Genomic DNA, 18,358 nt, shown 5'->3' with positions numbered 1-18,358 from the left:
AGACTAGCCCTTTGATTCACTCTGGGGTTCTGGGTTCAAGATGGGTTGCCGGTCCAGTTCTTCCTCCCTAGGCAAGGGGACAGCAGGTAGCAGGTCAGCTAGCAAGCTAGCAGCTCCTTCAGAGTAGCAGCACAGTAGAGGGCAGTCCATTCAGCAGCACGGCAGTCCTTCTTGGCACAGTATCCACAAATCCTGAAGCGTACTGAAGTGGTGGTGTCTGAGGTCCTTCTTTTTTTTTTACACTGGTGGCCTGGTTCTGGAAGGTGGGAGAAGCCTCTAGACAGGGTCTTTGAAGTGAATGGAATTCCCTAGCTCCCCTGCCCTGACTCCAAGTTGGCTGAAGAGACAATGCAGGGATGATAAGCCCGTCTTATGGAGACAGGAAACAGGCTAGTCAGGTGTGAGGCTATGCCCAGCTCCTCCCTCCCATACTGCCAGTGATAGCCCATCCAATCACACCTAAGCTCCCATTGTGTGTAGCTGTCTAGGAGGAATACGCAAAGCCAAACTGCCAACTACTCCCAGGCATGTGACCAGAGACAGGCTGCAGGCACCTAATGGCTTAAACAAGAAAATGCCAGCTTTCTAAAAGTGGCATTTTAATTTAGAATCCAACTTCACCCTAGGTTAGGATTTTAAATTAGGATTCAAGAGACACCAAACATGAACCAACAATCTCTTCCCATTTAAAAATTAAACTTATAAAATGTAATAAGGCAACTCCAATGTTATCCTATGTGAGAGATAGGCCTTGCAGTAGTGAAAAACGAATGTAACAGTTTTTCACTACCAGGACATGTAAGACTTAAAAGTACATGTCCTACTTTTTAAATACATTGCTCCCTGCCATCTGGGCTGTCCATGCCTACTCTAGGGGTGACTATGTATTAAAAGGGAATGTTTAAGCCTGGGAAAAGGTTTATTTTTCCAGGCAGCAAATGGCAGCTTAAAACTGCACACTCAGGCTCTGCAATGGCAGGCCCGAGATGTTTAAAGGGCTACTTAAGTGGGTGACAAAATCAGTGCTCAGTGTTGCAGGTCCACTAATAGCATTTAATTTACAGAAATATGCCAATTGAGCATAAGCCAATTCTACCATGTTTTAAGGAGCGAGAACAAGCACTTTAACACTGGTTAGCTGTGGTAAAGTGCGCAGAGTACTAAAGCCAGCAAAAATGAATTCAGCAAAAAGGGAAGGAGGAGGGCAAACGTTTGGGGATGACCCTGAAGAAAGGGTCATTTCCAACAATAGTTATAAACAAAAATCAGAGCAACGTTTTAAAAATAAAATGGATATGTTATCCATGTGTCAAAAGTGGACAGCAGTCTACACCCTGAGTTAATGCTCTTCACACAGCGTGCCATTTAGTGAACCAAGCTGAGTTATACAAATATTTAAACATTTTAATCTGCACTGAACATAATGGCCAATAGTGCATTTAAGCAACCTTGTGCCTAACGACCAGAGCTGCCTACTTTGGAACTGGGAAACCAGGTTTGAGTCTAGGCGTCGCACAACATCCTGATTCTGGGCAAATCACTTAATCTTCCAGTGCCTACAAAAACGTATTTATACTTATGTAATGTAACTAGGGCCGTATTATACAAAGTGCCTTGGTGGCTCAGTGGGTGTTTGCGCCCACTTTGCATCCCCCCACCCGGACACTTTGGTATTACAGAAGGGGCCACAGGCACTTGTGTGGCCCCTTCTGTAATACATATAGTGCCAGCGCTATCATCGGAGGGCGAGGGAATCTCCTAGCGTCTGTGCCCATGCCGTATTACAGATGCGGGCACAGAGGCAAAGAATGTCAGGAGGCACACTGCAGGGCCAACCTTGGACATGGGTGAGCTGAGCTCAGGCCATCAAATATTTAGAGGGGCGCAGCAGGCTGCTGCCTGACAATGTCATGTAAACAGCAGCTTGGTCCATCCCACTTGGTCTCACTCAGGTTCCGTTAAAGACTTTGTAATCAGCACTTAACGCACCTCCACATAATTGGTAGCATCCAATCATCCCCTGTACTCCTCCCATCTTCCACACACCTCCTGCCATCACACCGCAATAACCCCTCAACAAACACCACATTTTCTTACTGGCTAGGGCATGTCCTGGTCAATCTAATTTAGGGCAGGTCCTGGCAAAGTGACACTGCGCACTGTCAGTGCGTCTGTGATGGTAGCCATAGGCACCCCTTGTAGGTGGGTGCAGTCACTCACAACACACACCTGCAAAGGGATCTCTAACCACTCTTAAAAGTGCAGGCAAGTTGTCACTTCATAGTGAAACACTTAATTTCACTTGAATGCACTGCCCCCAGTGCAGCACGACTTTGCAGCTTCCCTGGGGGCAGCACATTCAATATGATACAGTGCACTCTCCTTTTTTGCACAGGACGCACCTGAGGAAACATGGTGTAATACGGCCCCTGAGACTGTATTATGCAAGCACCTCCAGGCGCAACGGGCAGTTGCGCCGGCTTCCTGTGCCCGTGCCACTTTGGTATTGCAGAAGGGGCCGCAGATAGGGTGACCAACCGTCCGTTACTTTCAAGGACAGCCCATAAATTAGCCCTTAAGTCCGTTGTCCGAATGTCTTCACGGATAGCATTTGTCCATAATTTCAACCTCTCAGCTAAAGTACAAAAGTGTATTCACACAATTTAAATTTCCCAGCCACAGTGCAAGGGTCTGGGAGTCTACTGTGCTAATTTCGGAGGGAGGGGAAGACGGCTGAAAAGAAATAAGACCAGGGTGTCTGCTTCCCCAAAGAAATGCAAATGTGTGAAAGGCTGCTTGGTAGGGGTTAATTGCTGCAATCCTTGGAGCTTCCGGATGACACGATATTTTGTTTTGTGCGAGGTACAGTTAGTAGACAGATTTCATGAACTCGAAAATCTATTGAAAGAGCAAGAGACTAGGACAGAGCAAGCTGTGAAAGATGAGTTCAAGCGACAGAGAGATGCATAAAGCAAACTTGAGAAATAAAAAGTTACAGAGATCAAACTGCTTACTACTGGATGATGTGAGATTTATTTTCAACTGCTGTTTTGCAAACCGAGGGATAGCCACCTATGAGTTTGGCAATATGGTCCTCAAAGTATACATTTTGGTTGTCTATTTACTTATATACTATTTTGTGAACTCCTTTGATGTGTATGTAAAATGTTCCTTTTGTCCTGAATTTTGACCTTCTGTCCTGAATTTTTGACCTGAATGTTTACACTCTCCGTCCGGAATTTGCACCCATGTCAGTTGGTCACCCTAGCCGCAGAGGCTTGTGTGGCCCCTTCTCTAATACAGATAGCGCTGGCCCCAGGGCTCGAGTCGGGGGTACACGCAGGTACCGTCCCCCCTGCCAAAACGTTAGGCCCCACCGCAATTTTTTGAAGTTGTCCCACTGTAAGACACCATTTCACGTTCAGCAGCGCCTGTACATTGTCTGCTTTCCATTCCCAGCAGCAACGTGCAGGCAGCAAGGGAGCCTTTTTTCATCTCCAGCTGTGCCGAAGTTAAGGGGCCATCCGGCCTCCTTTTGTTTGAATATGCCTGGAACCTCACACTTAAATGTAAATGCCACAGAGGGAAACAAAGGCACACAGCTTGCCTTCTCTTCACAGGTACTTAAAGGCATGCTTTTGCCTTTGTTCTGTCCCTGTATATAAATGCAGACACTGTAATAGGTTAGCCTGTACAAGTATTTACACAAATAATTTAAATAGCATTATTATTTTTTTTTATAGTGCTATGAGGTAATTTGCATACTGTCTTACTTGGTCAGTTCCCCTACTTCTTTTTATAGGACGTGTGCCCTGGCTGGCGCACATACAGCACCAGCACTATCCTTAGAGAGTGTTCCCTCATTTGCATGGGAGGCGTGGCCCCATGCAATGAGGCAATCATTTAACTCTGCGCACACTCCATATTATCGACGTGAGCTCAGCGGCAATGCAGCTTCTAAATGCTGCCCTCTAAATGAAAGCCAGGGGGTCCTATGGACCCCCCCCCCCCCTCCTCAGACATTCCCTTGCAGGTGGGGGCAGTCACTCACTGCACACGCCAGCAAGGGGATCTCTAATTCCTTATAAAAGTGCAGGTGGGTTACCGCCTGCACAGAGAAACACTGAGAAGCTTTTAAACACCTGCTCTGAATTTCTCTTGAATGCGCTGCCCTGGGGGCAGCACGAGTTCCTGGCTGCAAAGAGGGCAGTGCATTCTTCCTGATTGGGCGCACTTTCCAGGTTTGCACCGGGAGCACCGGTGCGCCGTGGCGCAAGCATGGACAGTGCACCCGAAGGCTCTGATGTTCATGTAAGGCGGTCCAATACGTTTGGGTCGTGCTCGCACTACATAAGAGTGCTACCAAAAAAAAGTATTATGTCCCAGGTGAACTGTATCAGCACGATTGCTTTAATGGACAGTTGCGATCCCAAGTAGGAATCAGATTAGATCAAACCGGGGTCAAAAGTGAGGGAGCAACAGTCAGTCAGTCAGTAAGTAAGTACTGCAACAGACGGGCCAGTGGAGTTAAAGATCACTATCTACTGTCTACCACAAGATGGCGCTTAGGTACCTCGGAATATGAATTAAACATTGAAGTAATATGAACAATCGAAGCGCAAAGAGAAACAAGCACTGGCGTTGCCAATAGGTCTCGCAGTAGGAAAGTTGGAGCTATTGGTTTTGTAAATGACAAAGCCCTTTATGTTTTTAAAATGAAAAAAAAAAAGGCATTGTTATTTGCAATTGTAATAGCTCCAACTTTCCTACTGCGAGACCTATTGGCAAGTGATTCTTTCTCATGACAACTTTTCTGTGCCTAGAGGAACAAGTCATGGTTGGAAAAGATGCAAGAGTATATTACACAACCACTTGCAAGGACAATAGGCCTGGCATTGGCTGTCGCCCTTTTGGCTTTGGGTTTGTGGTCGAATTATGTGGTGAAGTTGGATTGTGTGGTGTAGAACTGTGGCATTGAATGATACTTATGCTGAACAGCTTAACATTGAAGTACCTCAGATGCAGTACTCTGGTAACAGTGAGGGAGCATTAACCAGGGGCTATGGAGCACTGCGAGATTAACATCCAGCGGCAGAGCCACAGGGGCAACTTAAACCAAGCGAAGCGCCATAGAACAACCTAAAATAACGTAGCAGCCCTTGTATGGCCAAGAATCTTAAGGGAGTCTGGGAAAGGCCACCTGGGGACACCCAGTAAAGAGGCAGGCCAGGGGCAGCTTGGGTTTGCCTTTCATTCATGCCTTAAGTCTATATGCTCAGAGGCTCCTAGCCCATTGGCAAACAAAGGGAGTACAGAAGCCAATCCTTTTTTTAATCTAACTAACCTTTCAGAATCGTGCCCAGAAGTGTTGAGGTTTCAGATGTTAGGTTGGAAATCAGATGTGCTTGTTTTGCATGCTGAGCTAGCTCTGGTTTTCCGCTGCATTTTTTTTTTTACCTGAACGTTTCTGCAGCAAGCCAGCTGCTGTTGCAGTGCCAGTGTATAATTCCCCATGAAACTCACTCAGGTCATGCAACTTTACAGTCTATGGATGTAAAAGAGTTTTAGTAAAAACTGCTCAGTTTTATTTTCTGAAAATGTAAGCGCGGTCAGTACCGACAACTAAATACGCTTGCATGATTCAAAGTATTTAAAAAGTAATGGGTCGGAATGGACTAAAATAAGTAAAAGGTCTCCTGCAGTCTTTGATTAAAGCTCAGGTTTAGAGAGTGGGATCCACTTGGTCACTGTACACCGACTTGGTGCGGCGTCAGCACGACTGTACAAATATTAGGTGGGTAACAGCAGAGAAACCCCATGACGCTGCACGTGTTTTTAATAAGAAACCCAAAACAAATGAGCTATGCAACATGTATTGTAATGCCTGGCTGTGGGCACTATAAACATTACCAATAGGCAATATTGAACCTACAGCTGCCTCTGCCAAAGCCAGTGGGGTTAGGGCGGTGTCAACCGTGTCACTAAAACCAAACCTTGTATGTCTGCCTGCCGACTGACCCATTTGCTGGCCTGCGTGTAATCCACTTGGAGGAAGTCCTCACACAAATCGGGAACGCCAGAAAATGAAATGGAAATGTGCTATAATTATGCAGCAGCTGTTCGGTTGTTGCAGTATTTTCTGTTTTATTGAAACTTCTCCCGAGATATTTGAACCCTGCGTTTTGGAACGCTAATTTAGTAAAAGGGAATATTGCATCTCGCTAATTTTGCTTGTAACAAAGTTGTGTATTTAAAAATATGTTTCCTTATTGCAAAATAACTCTTTCGCCGTAGGTTCCATAGCTGGTGTTGAATAGTATTTACAAAGTTTTGCCAACATTTTGAACGGCTTCGGGAATAGATTTGCTCAAGTGATTAGGTGAATTGCTGACTATGGAACAAAGGGGGTTGTGTTCTAGTCCCGGCGCTTTTACTTGGACAGTGTGTGATCCTGGGCATTGCACGTCACGGTTTTACATTTTATCACGTATACTTACCAACGTTGGTACAATATTTTTCAAACACCACCACAGGCATGACTGACTCACTTGCAGCCGCGCCTGTAATGTAGTCGGAGGAAATGTCACGCCGGATCGGGGAACACCAGAAAATGAAGTGGAAGTGTGTGCTAATCATGAAGCAGCTGTTCGGTGACAAGCGGTGGTTGCAGTCAGGCACACGACTTTAAAAATAATAAAAAAATCGACGCCCAGCGTGAATTGCAATTCGGGAATAGATTTGCTCAAGTGATTAGGTGAATTGCTGACTATGGAACAAAGGGGGTTGTGTTCTAGTCCCGGCGCTTTCACTTGGACTGTGTGTGATCCTGGGCATTGCACGTCACAGTTTTAAATTTTATCACGTATACTTACCAACGTTGGTACAAGATTTTTCAAACACCACCACAGGCATGACTGACTCACTTGCAGCCGCGCCTGTAATGTAGTCGGAGGAAATGTCACGCCGGATCGGGGAACACCAGAAAATGAAGTGGAAGTGTGTGCTAATCATGAAGCAGCTGTTCGGTGACAAGCGGTGGTTGCAGTCAGGCACACGACTTTAAAAATAATAAAAAAAATCGACGCCCAGCGTGAATTGCAACGGCCTCCTAATACGTCACGGGACAAGTCACCCAGTTTAAACAGGAAATAAATAAAGTGACACAGGACACAGAAAAAGAGATTGAATCCTGAAACAAAAGGCAAAATTAGGCAACATTAGATGGAGGAAGTGTTTGATATCCTAGAGCAGGGGAGATGCAGGCTGTCGCGTGAGATGTTAGGGAAACTGAAAGTACGGCCGGCCACCGGCCAGCCATGAATAATTAGGGGAGGAGAAGCCGCACAGCACACGCTGGGAGAAGCCCTTTGATGTGCTGTGCGGCCGTGAAAAAATGCAATTAGGAAGGAGGGAGGGAGGCTGATGCTCGTGCTTGTTTGGTCACGTGATTCACGTGATCTTAAAGAAAACTGCACGAACGAAACCCTTGGTTTCACGAGCATTTTGAGCACTTGAATTCTCGCCATTTTCCAATGGAAAAGGCGAGACCTAAAAACACAAGCACGTTGCGAGGAAGAGAAAGTACAAAGCCAAACAGTCAGTTTTTATACTTTATTACAAAGATCAGAAAATGGTAATCAAGCCTGCGTTGAAAGACTAAGTAATACAACTATAAGGCAGAGCCCAACAAAACACTTTCTCATTCAGGTTCAGCTAACTGCCAGATCATACAAATATAATGTCCAATACCTTAATACCGATGCCGATAACGGACTTCAAACGTCACCTAGTGGTTGTGCATCGTGTTGTAAACTCAACAAGCGTTTTAGTTTGAAACAGTTAACATGAGTCCACTTAAGACTGGTCCTCACACAAATTAAAAATAACTTGGAAATATGCAAGTTACCTGCATATAAATCCACGACAACTTCCCCCGAGCAGCACAGGGAGGCTACCCTGATCTTCTCGGTTACATTCCCACGAGAAAACATACACCTCCTCACGTCAAATGAGTAGCTGCGAAAGGAAGCAAAGCAAGTTTAACTGTAACCGTTTATGCGTAAAAGTCGCACACAGACCCCCCTTAACTTCCTTTCATATTACAATATGTAAAATATGACATGACCCATACACTCCCTCTACCTAGCTCAGACTTCGACAGAATGGTATGGATCCCTACTACACATAAGGCTCACTTTCCGTGTTTGCACCACAATGCACCTTAAAACAGGTGTGCCGGGTGCAAACAGGGATAGCGTGCTTCATTACGTTGAATGTTGTGCCCCTAGAGCAGCTGCGAAGTCGTGCTGCCCTGGGGGCATTGAATTCAAGTGAAAAATAGAGCAGCTTTGAAGCAGCCGCTCTGCGTTTGTGCAGGCCGCAATCCGCCTGCACCTTTAAGAGGGGCGAGAGATCCCCTATCAGGCGGATGCAGTGAGCGACTGCACGAGCTTGAAAGGGAATGTTTGGGGTGGGGTTCATGGGACCCAATTTCCCACCTCCAGGGGAAACACTGTCCGTGCGGCTCCTGACAGCTTCTTTGCCTTTGCACCCCCTTCCATAATACGGTGTGGGTGCAGAGGTAAAGAGATTCCCACATTTGATTGGAGCCACGCTCTCATGCAAATGAGGGGACACCCTCTGTTGACACCACTGGCGCTATAAGCGCACCAGCCCTAGAGGTATCACAGAAAGGGCCGAACAAGCATCTGCAGCCCTTTCTGTAATACCAAAGAGCCCTTGGTGCGCGCAAAGTGGGTGCACAAGCCTGTTACACCCCCAGCGCACTTTTCATAATATGGCCCATGGTATTCAAGCTAGGGCGCGATTAGACCCAATTATTTTTAGGGGGTTAACATTTCGTATGTTGGGGCAGAGCCATGTTAGAGCCTGCAAAATTACTCATGGGGGGGCAGCAATTTAACACTGTTAAATTCTAGCTTTTAATTCACTTGGGGCAGTAGACCTGGCAAGATGTAGGATGTTGTGCTGTAATGGCAAATGGACTATTCTAAAACGCTCTGGGGCCTGCGGAATAGGTCTTAGCATAATAATGGTTTATTTATTTTGCAATTGTACTGTTCATACGACATCTACCAGCATACATACCTTTACAGTATTTTCAGGTGAGGATGTTAGTACACGAGCCAACTCTTGACATCATGAGCAAGATTCCCTGAGACCAGGAACTATAAAGCACCCAGGATGCAGAATCTGCAAACTTTGGTAATGCATAGTAAACCCGAGCCCCAGCTCCCATTATATATTCTTGCCTTTAGTATGCTTGGACACTCTCATAGCCTGAATACAGCACACATTTGGAAATATGTTGAATGTACAACAAAAGGAAGCATCAAAACCACCAAGCACAATGCATGAGTAGCTATGGTGCTGCCGCAGTAAAGAACATATACACAAACTTGCAACATAACCATTAACAATAGTACAACAGAAATACCTGCTGTAAAAATACATCTGCCAATAGTGCTTGAAGAACCCCTTAATTCTGTGGAATATGTACAAATGTGCTCACTGATGGCATTATGTCCAGTGGTGATATCCAGTGACGTAACGAAACTTGATGGGGTTCCCCTGCAAAGTACAAGTAGGGGCCTCCCCAAGCCCTGGACCCAGTCCGAATCTCTCAAGCCTGAGGCCTGCCGGTGCCGGAGGAGACCCCTTGAGCGCGGGTAATGTAGGGGGCTTTTGTTACGCCACTGGTGATATCCTGAAATAAGACTTCTTAAGGGGATTCAGTAGCATAACAAATTTCTTGCAGAAAAAAATGGTCAATGCATAAGCTGGCTTCTAACAGGACCCTGATGGCCTCCGTCATTCCGTCAGCTCGGCTCCCTGTCCCTCTCTACCTCTTCAACTATGGGCACACAGGAAAAAGTAAGACCTAAGTGGGATCAAAAGATGTTTGAAACACTGGAGCAGAAAGACAATCTCCAGGTTCTCACTGCCTGAACTAGTATTCTTGATCATTGCACCAAATTCTAAATCGGTCACCTGACAAATATTAATATACCTGCATTCGCTGGCTCCACATTATTGCTCCCATTTTATCCCTAACTACTGGTTGGTTACATCTTGTTGAAGGACAATTATCTGTAAAGCACTGTTTCTTCTCTTCTGTGGAAGACCGCTCCATCTGCAAGTCTCTTTTCTCATTCCTTTCAATTGTTCTCTTTCGTCGCTCCTCGTCCTGGCTTTAGGTTTCTCCTGTCCGAAGCGTGTTGAGGTCACCAAAGTTATACAAATAAGAAGATAATAGTAAGAACAGCTACAGTCAACAACCACCGTCCATGTGCACTGACATTCTATGTCATTTACTTTAAAGCAATTCTGGGTTTCTCTCGCTCATGATCACTCTTGGTATTACAAGGTGCATGTGTGCATGTCTATGTCTCCATGTACGTTAGTGTCTTTCTTTCTCTCTTGCCCTCTCTCGGGCTATCTATGGGCTTCTCTCTTAGTCTCTTGCCTGTGCAAAGTGCAAGAGGAAAACAATAGGATTAATCATAAGAGAGATTGAGAAGGAATACGTAAATTCCAATAGTCACTTCATCTCCCCTTTTTGTCGTATCACACATATCCCCTCCGCACTCCCTTTAGACTACTTTGCCACCGCTCAACCACATAGTGCAACCAAAAGTTTTGAAAAAATGAAACCGAAAGGAAGCTTGAGAGGTTCTGGTAGAATGGGCAAACTATGGGGATAGAAGATTTTTTTAGGGATGGAGTGCTTTTACCATTTGAGGAATTTTCAGTCACTTTTGAGATCCCAACATGGCAATTTCTATTGCATCAGTCGGTAATAGCCAGGGTGCGCCTCCACTGGGGTATGGGTATAGAGGAGCCTCAACTGCACAGCGCTTGTCAAATGATGTGCACTACATCTGGCCTTATCAAGGTGGGGACATGTCTTTATAAGGCATTATGAAATTATATAGTATCACCCCTTGTAGGTCTTGAAGGGAAGAGGAGTTGGGGCACCCAAATTCCAAAGAAGACTGGGTGAAAATTCTGGCGAGTTTGAATACTGTGTCTAGGAATGATAGATTGAAATCTATTACATTTTTTGTACTTACATAGGGCGTATCGGAGTCTGGGGAAGATATCTAGGATTTATCAGGGCACAGCTGTAGCATGCCCTAGATGTGAACATGGAGCAGAAATTATACATATGGTGAGGTCAGGTCCATCACTGAAGGGATATTGGAGGGAAGTAGTGTCCTGTATAAATGAGATGACTCAGAGAGCTTTTGAATGTGCGCCTGTGATCTGTCTTTTAGGGGGATTTCCAAAACCTGCTAGGTGCAAAAACACAACAGGGTTTATTGACATGGTCCTGGGTCTTGCCAGATGGGAGATAATCATGCATAGAAATACGGCTTGGCCGCCCAGAGTAGCGAAATGGAAAGAGGAGCGAATTTGGTGAGCGGGCTAGAAGAGTGCAGTGTTGTCTGGAGAAGTAAGGAAAGGAAGAGAAACTATTCACATGGTACGAGCTTGGGATCATTTATTAGAATGCCTTAAAAATCCTGATATGGTGGACACATTAGGTGAAGAAATTGTGTATACGAAAAAAATAACTTCTTAATTTCTAAAATGAAAGACCAGGATTTGGGCACATGTGTTTACAAGTTTGAAATTTACTTTGTGAATTAGTATGTAGACATGTGATGGGGTCTGATCTATTCGGGGGGATGAATCCAGAAGAGTGAGATAAACAGACAGAAGTGGAGGGTGGTGGAACAAAGAGGCATACTGTGCAATCAGCTGTGGTATTTATCAACCCTGACATCTGGCAGTGTTGTAGCGTGCTAGTAAGTAAAACTTTGGGCCCTGTTCTTATTATTCATTTTTATAAATTAACCATTCTCACATCCCTTTTCTCTCTCATGTCCTTAAACGCCCTCACCCATCTCTCCTCAACCTTTCCCTTCCCTCTTCAACACTTACCGCCCTGTCACTTTACATTCCTTCTGACCAAAGAACCAGGACACAGGATCCCTGCTATTCAGGGTCATTTCCAATATATTTCTTCCAAGGTTCCCGGGACAGTAGATCTTTCAAGTGAATTGCAAGTGTTTCTATGCCGGACAGAACTCTCAGTATCTGAAATGTGGTCAACCTGAATAGAGAATGTGGGCTCCAGATGGCCGCCATGCTAACTGCCAGGTGGCACCTCACAGCTGCTGAGTCTTGCTGTGGTCTCACAGCCAGTGTTGCTCTCTGTCCACAATCAGTTCAGAGCTGCAGTCATGCCTCTTTGATGAAGGCAAACACAGATCCTCAGAGTGGGCACCTAAGCTCATCGAGCCACCAGTGCAATACACGTCTTACTACACTAGGTGTTCTAGGTAGAAAATATTGGCCGGACTCTGAAGTCAGAACAGTACAGTGCTTTTTTTGCTACAACTTTGCATCCCTGCAAAAAAATCAATCAAGCTACTGCAGGGGGTAGAGCTAGCTGCGGATGAGGATGGATGCAGCCTGTTGGTCTTGCAGACCAGCTCCTTGTTTTCTAGGAGGTGCATGTCCCCAGAGCTGCCTGTGGACGCCTAGTGAGTCATGTGCCTGGGAACATTTTTAATGTTATTTGCAGTGCTCCTCACTGATGCACCTTTTGGATCCCCAACAGTGGGTTCATCCAGTGCACCCACCCATACCATCCAGCCTGTAAACTGAACTGTGGATCGAAACTGCCTGAATCCATCAATCCCTGTGTTGTCCCTCCCCGGAGGGCGAATCTGGGCAGCCTTGGAAGCACCGAGGTCAAACTCTGCGGGACGGTACTGTGGGAGTGTGCCCACTACTGACGGCTTGCAGTTTAAATGAGACCATGGCCGACTCCGAAGGAGCTCTACAACACAATTTTCTTGAGGTCCAGTCTCACATCTCGATGCTCCCAAGGACTGCAGTTAACAGCACCATCAATCTGTTCGGACCACAACACCTCATCTGCGCGCCACATAGGGGACATATTTTTTACTTTGGCTCTAACCTGGGCATTGTGAAGTAGAGAGAAGATAATCTTGTAAAGTATGGCCTGAAAATTTGTGATTTTGTCTTTATCTTTCCTGTCACCTCACTGTAATATGACAGAAGGAAAAAAGGGAAAGGACTTCTTTACACCACATACTGCAGGTTCTAAAAGTGAGAGCAACGATCTACCTGTGGAGTGCGATTAATAATCTGAAATCATGATAGGGAATGCGCCTAGTTTAGGTCAAGCAACACCCTATACCCAGAGCTGTAATATGAAACTAAAGTGACTGAAACCGTTGTGAGGGGCATTGAGAAGAAAATAGAAGACATGAGTGGAAGAGGGTTTATCATGGAACCGGAAGTAGAGGAAACAGATCAGAAGATTGACAACTTTGGTGAGGCAGAGGCTGCGTTTGACCTGTGAGAAATGGAGTTCTTTAGTGCTGTGTTATTTATTTATTTATGGTTCTGGTCTCTTTGATTTCCCCTTCCCTGGATTGGTCTTGGACAAGCAATAACGAAGACAATAGTGTCACATCTAACTGATACAAACCCTCCCACAAACAATTTGGCAATTATCGCATTACTTTACTTTTTCCTTTTTCTGGTTTGATGGTGCTTGTCCATAGAGCCTGGAAATTCCAGGTATCTACCACTTTGACTCATGGGTTGTCTTTACAGGTTTCGCTTGTGAAATGCATTGTTTTAATATAAATCTTAAATGTGGCACACATCCCACCCTTTCACTTTCCTGGCTTTTCATTGGTTCCTGTGCTAGCCACTTACTTTTCCTCCATTTCTATTGGCTGTAGCATATGTTCCTGCATTTAACAGTGCTTGTTCCTCGACTGCTTCTCTCATCAGTTTCCCATAGCGGAAATACTGTGTGGAACTATTTTTTCATAAAGTTTTGCCTCTTTCTGCTTTTTTTGTTTTGCAGCAGATTTATGTAACGCAAATTATCACCCAGAGATTTTAAGAGATTTGCCCAGAATTACAGGATGTTGCGCCGCCGAGACTCCAACAGGGATCCCCAGCTCTTGAGTCAGCAGCTCTGGCTGCTGTGCCACATCCTCTCCACTCCAGTTACACTGGTCAGGGAGCTCTTTCCTTTGTCCCTTGCTCAGGGCTGCTTGTGCACAAGTGGAGTGCATGGGTTAGCCATGCCTCCAGTTTAGCACATCTTGGACGATTAGCGCTGGCGCGTTCTCAGCCTGGCACGTGCTCGGTGCGATTTGCACTGCCATCCTAACACGGATCCTCACTGCACTTCTGGCTTGTGCTCCATCAGACAGAGAGGAGGACCCTGGCTACGCAAGCCGAGCAGGAAGGTCAGTGACCCTCTGCTACAGTTGGTCACTGCAGCACCCCTCTCCACCCCAATCTCACAGTCCTACAATCAGAGTATTCTTTAACCCCTTCTGTGCTCGTGACGGAACCACTCCGTCATGAGCCACGGACGCGTTGTGCTGGTGACGGAGTGGCTCCGTCACGGCGCGGCCGCCCCCACTACGCGGCGTCAAATCCGCGCCTGCGTGGCCGTTTTATTGAGCGGGCGGGGCCATGACAGAACCACTCCGTCACAAGCCCAGCGCACCCGTGGCTCGTGACGGAGTGGTTCCGTCACAGCATGGCGGCGCCGTGCGGCCCCCTCTCTCCCCCAGCACCGCGGCGGAATTACCGCCACGGCCAAGGGGTTAACTGTGCAGCTAACATGAGGTGTTTCGTGCTGTGGGTCCTCTGCGCCTACTCTTCTGAGAAGCCAGCACTGCTTTTCTTTTCACTTTAGGGTGAAAGAACTGGTGTTCACTTCAAGTGGAGCGTGTCCTTCCAGTTAAAGTGTGCAGGGAGGGCTGTCTTGTGCAACGCCCAGTGTGGGAACCTCAACCTCCCCCTTATTTATTTTTGTTGGACTCTTCTTTCAGAAGGCTTTTAAATGTAGCAACTTACCAACCCGGTATCCAGGAGAGACCAAGACACATCCAGCTGGCAGTGGCGTCTCTAGACGTGATAGGGGCAACTTTAACTTGCAACAGACGATCATGATGACTATGCGCATATGTTTTCTTTATTTTTGTGTGTGTGGGGGGAATCTCAGCATGTTTATTAAGCACAAAAGTAAGCAAAGCAGAAAATCATGAGATAAAGTGACTAAGCATCCCCTCCTAAAAAAAAAACATGCAGTTTGTATCGACTTTTACACATTGGCACCAATGGAGAACACATGGCAGAAACTCAAACAGTAAATTAATTGAAGGTGTAAAAAGTTCTCGTGTGGAGGGTGCAAAAACTGCAAACTTCAAAAAGCTGGATACTTGTGAATTCTCAGGTGTGCTGCCAAGCACAAGTGAGAGACTATGATTCATGTAGCTAATAGCGCTCGCAAAAGGGCCAGATTCTGAGAATCTGGCCCTTTGCGAGTGCGATTTTTGCATTTGGTATTCACAATCCCAAATGCAAAAATCGCTATTTAAGAATTCGCATATTTGCGAGGAATGGCATTTAAGGAATCTCTAATAGAGATTCCTCAAATGCTATTCATGACACAAAAAAAAATTGCGATTTTACACTTTTGGGCCGCTATTTACCGAGAGGTCAGACCTCTCGGTAAATAGCAAAAACTCAGAAAAATGCTTTTAAAAGCATTTTTCTAAGTTGCATGTTGCACACACACATGTCCTTTGGACATGTGTGTGCGCAACACCTGTCCAAATGTGCATTTTAGGGGTGCTACAGGGTGTCCTTTGGACACCCCTGGCACCCTTCAATTCGCTATCTGATTTGCGAGTAGCAAATTGCTACTCGCAAATGAGGGATACTCCCCATTCATTCCTATGGGCCTTTTGGCCCATAGGAATGAATGGGGAGTCATTCCTTTTTTTGCGAGTAGCAAATTGCTACTCGCAAATAGAGAACATGTAGGAATCGCTATTGATTTAGCAATTCCTACATGAATGCCGTTTTGCGTGTCCTCAATAGCGAGTCGCTATGATTCGCTATTAGGGCCACGCAAAACGGCCCGTACATGAATCAGGCTGTAAATATGTCACAGGCAGCCAATTTTACAGAGGTATGGTTAGCAGAGGGACGTAAGGTAGTGTAGGCCCTCATGGTATTGCGAAGGCATGTGCGTGCTGTTTCTCAGTCTTCTTTTCTACAGTCAGAAATTTCCACTATACCATTGGCATGTGTTATCTTTCATTTAAATATTTATATAAAGTAGTGTCACTTTTTAAGCTGACTGTGAATTGATCATTAATGTGGTCTGTGGAAGGGGCAAGGTCCTCTGTGTCTCAATCACTTCCGTTCTCCTCACACCACTCTCTTCTGCAGTCTTGTTTTTAGGTATTTACACTCTTTCTCCACATATCTTTCTGAATCACCCAATCTGCATGTATCGTACCTCACTTCTCTTCAGCACTTCTTTTCACTCTCTCCTATACACACACACACACACACACACACACACACACACACACACACACACACACACTCACCCCCCCACACACACACACCCCACTCACCCCCCCACACACACACACACCCTACCTCCTCTGTAAGCACTGCATTTCCTTTAACTTTCGTTTTGTCAATATTTTGACAACTGTGTTCCTCCTTCACACACTTGAATATAATTACAATTGGCACATCTTACCATTGTGCTGTGCACTCTGCAGATAGGCCAGGAATTGGATGAGCAAATATTTTGAAGCCCTTTATGATCGACATACAGGCACTGTGAATGATTCGCTCTCCCTTCAGCTTGAAATCCACATTTCTTAATTGCTGTCCATTACTAACACCCACCCAAAAACCGAACTCACAAAGGAACCTATAAACGATTATTTTCACAATAAGCACTATATATGAATAATATGTTCAATGAAAAACTTAAGAAACACACATTTTTTGGGATTGCAAGAGTACATTTAAACAGGCACCTACCACACTGCAATTCCAAGGCTGAGAGGACAGTGTTAATATTTATTATTAGGGAGTTTTGTAAAGCGCCTAGTGTACGCCTGCAGGCGTGTCCCCGCGCTATAAAAAGTGGGGTAAGCAGTCAAGCAGCCAGCACAACCGTCTACCGTCTGAATAAGTAAGTTTTAAGTTTTGTTCTAAACAAAAGTTCAGATGACTCCAAGCGTAACTGACGGAAGGCCGTTCAATTGCTTCGCTACCAGATATCTGAACGACCTTCCCCCCATACGCGCTTTCCTAATTTTAGGAATTTTCAGAAGTCCTGTGCAGGAAGAGCGCAGAGACCTTGTGGGCTCATACCTGGTCACCAGGCTCTGTAGCGGGGCAGGGGCTTTGCCACCCAAGATGCGATGACACGTGGCCAGGGCTCTGAATTCCACTCTGCTCCTAACAGGAAGCCAGTGCAAGGCCTGGAGTGCTGCCTTAGAGGAGGATCTTCTGGGAAGCCTCAAGATAAGGCGAGCAGCAGCATTCTGCAGCACCTGTAGGCGATTGAGAGCCTTTCCCGTGGCCCCCAGATACAGCAGATTGCCGTAATCCATACGAGCGGTGACTAAGGCATGCACCAGCGTCCGACGAGCAGAAATGGGCAGGTAGTCCAATACCTTTCTCAGAGTTTTTAGGACTCCGAAACATGTCCCCACCACACGTCCAATCTGGGGGCCGAAAGCAAGGTCAACATCCAGCCACACCCCAAGGTTCCTAGCTTCCTGGCAGGGGACAGGCGTCTCTCCTAGGCAGGGCGGCCACCACGCCGACGTCCACATTGATGGGTATCCCCCCACCACGAGCACCTCGGTCTTGCTGCCATTAAGTTTCAGGCAGTTGGCGGACATCCAGGTTGCCAGTTCTTGCATGCACACTCTGAAATTGTCCGCCATCAGACCGGGTGCGCGCGAGAGGGAGATGACCAGCTGCGTGTCGTCGGCGTAGGACACCAGACGAAGTCCATAGCTTTCCACTATGGTCGCCAGCGGGGAGACATACAGATTGAACAGGGTCGGGCTCAGGGACGAGCCTTGCGGCACGCCCTGGCCCACTCCAATCTCCCTGGAGTAACACTCTCCCTGGCGAACCTGGAAGCATCTGCCCGTCAGGAAAGATCGAATCCACCCAAGCGCAGCCCCTGAAACTCCTCTCTCATTCAGACACTGTAGCAAGGTGGAATGAGCTACAGTGTCGAATGCTGCGCTTAGGTCCAGGAGGATCAGGGCCATAGTCTGGCCCTCGTCCACTCCCTGCCGTAAGGATTCTACTGCCATTAATAGTGCTGACTCAGTCGAGTGCCGTGGACGGAATCCAAACTGCGAGTCATGGAGCAATTTGGCTTCCTCGACAAAGCCCATGAGCTGAAGGTTCGCAATTTTTTCAGCAACCTTTG

General features: G+C 46.2%; 1 protein-coding gene across 3 annotated transcripts in view; it reads right to left on the bottom strand.

The window, feature by feature from the left end:
• The window catches only part of TYW2 (tRNA wybutosine-synthesizing protein 2), a 228,030-nt gene that overhangs the window by 82,588 nt on the left and 127,084 nt on the right, over positions 1-18,358 (bottom strand). For all 3 annotated transcript variants that reach the window (XM_078688421.1, XM_078688418.1, XM_078688420.1), the window contains exon 6: positions 7,907-8,016. In XM_078688421.1, coding sequence (XP_078544547.1) covers positions 7,907-8,016 — 110 coding nt within the window. The remainder of the gene's footprint in view (positions 1-7,906; positions 8,017-18,358) is intronic.

The sequence above is a fragment of the Lissotriton helveticus genome, chromosome 4_1 (genome assembly GCF_964261635.1).
Source record: "Lissotriton helveticus chromosome 4_1, aLisHel1.1, whole genome shotgun sequence".
NCBI lineage: Eukaryota > Metazoa > Chordata > Amphibia > Caudata > Salamandridae > Lissotriton > Lissotriton helveticus.
This window is presented reverse-complemented; position numbering and strand designations above follow the sequence as displayed.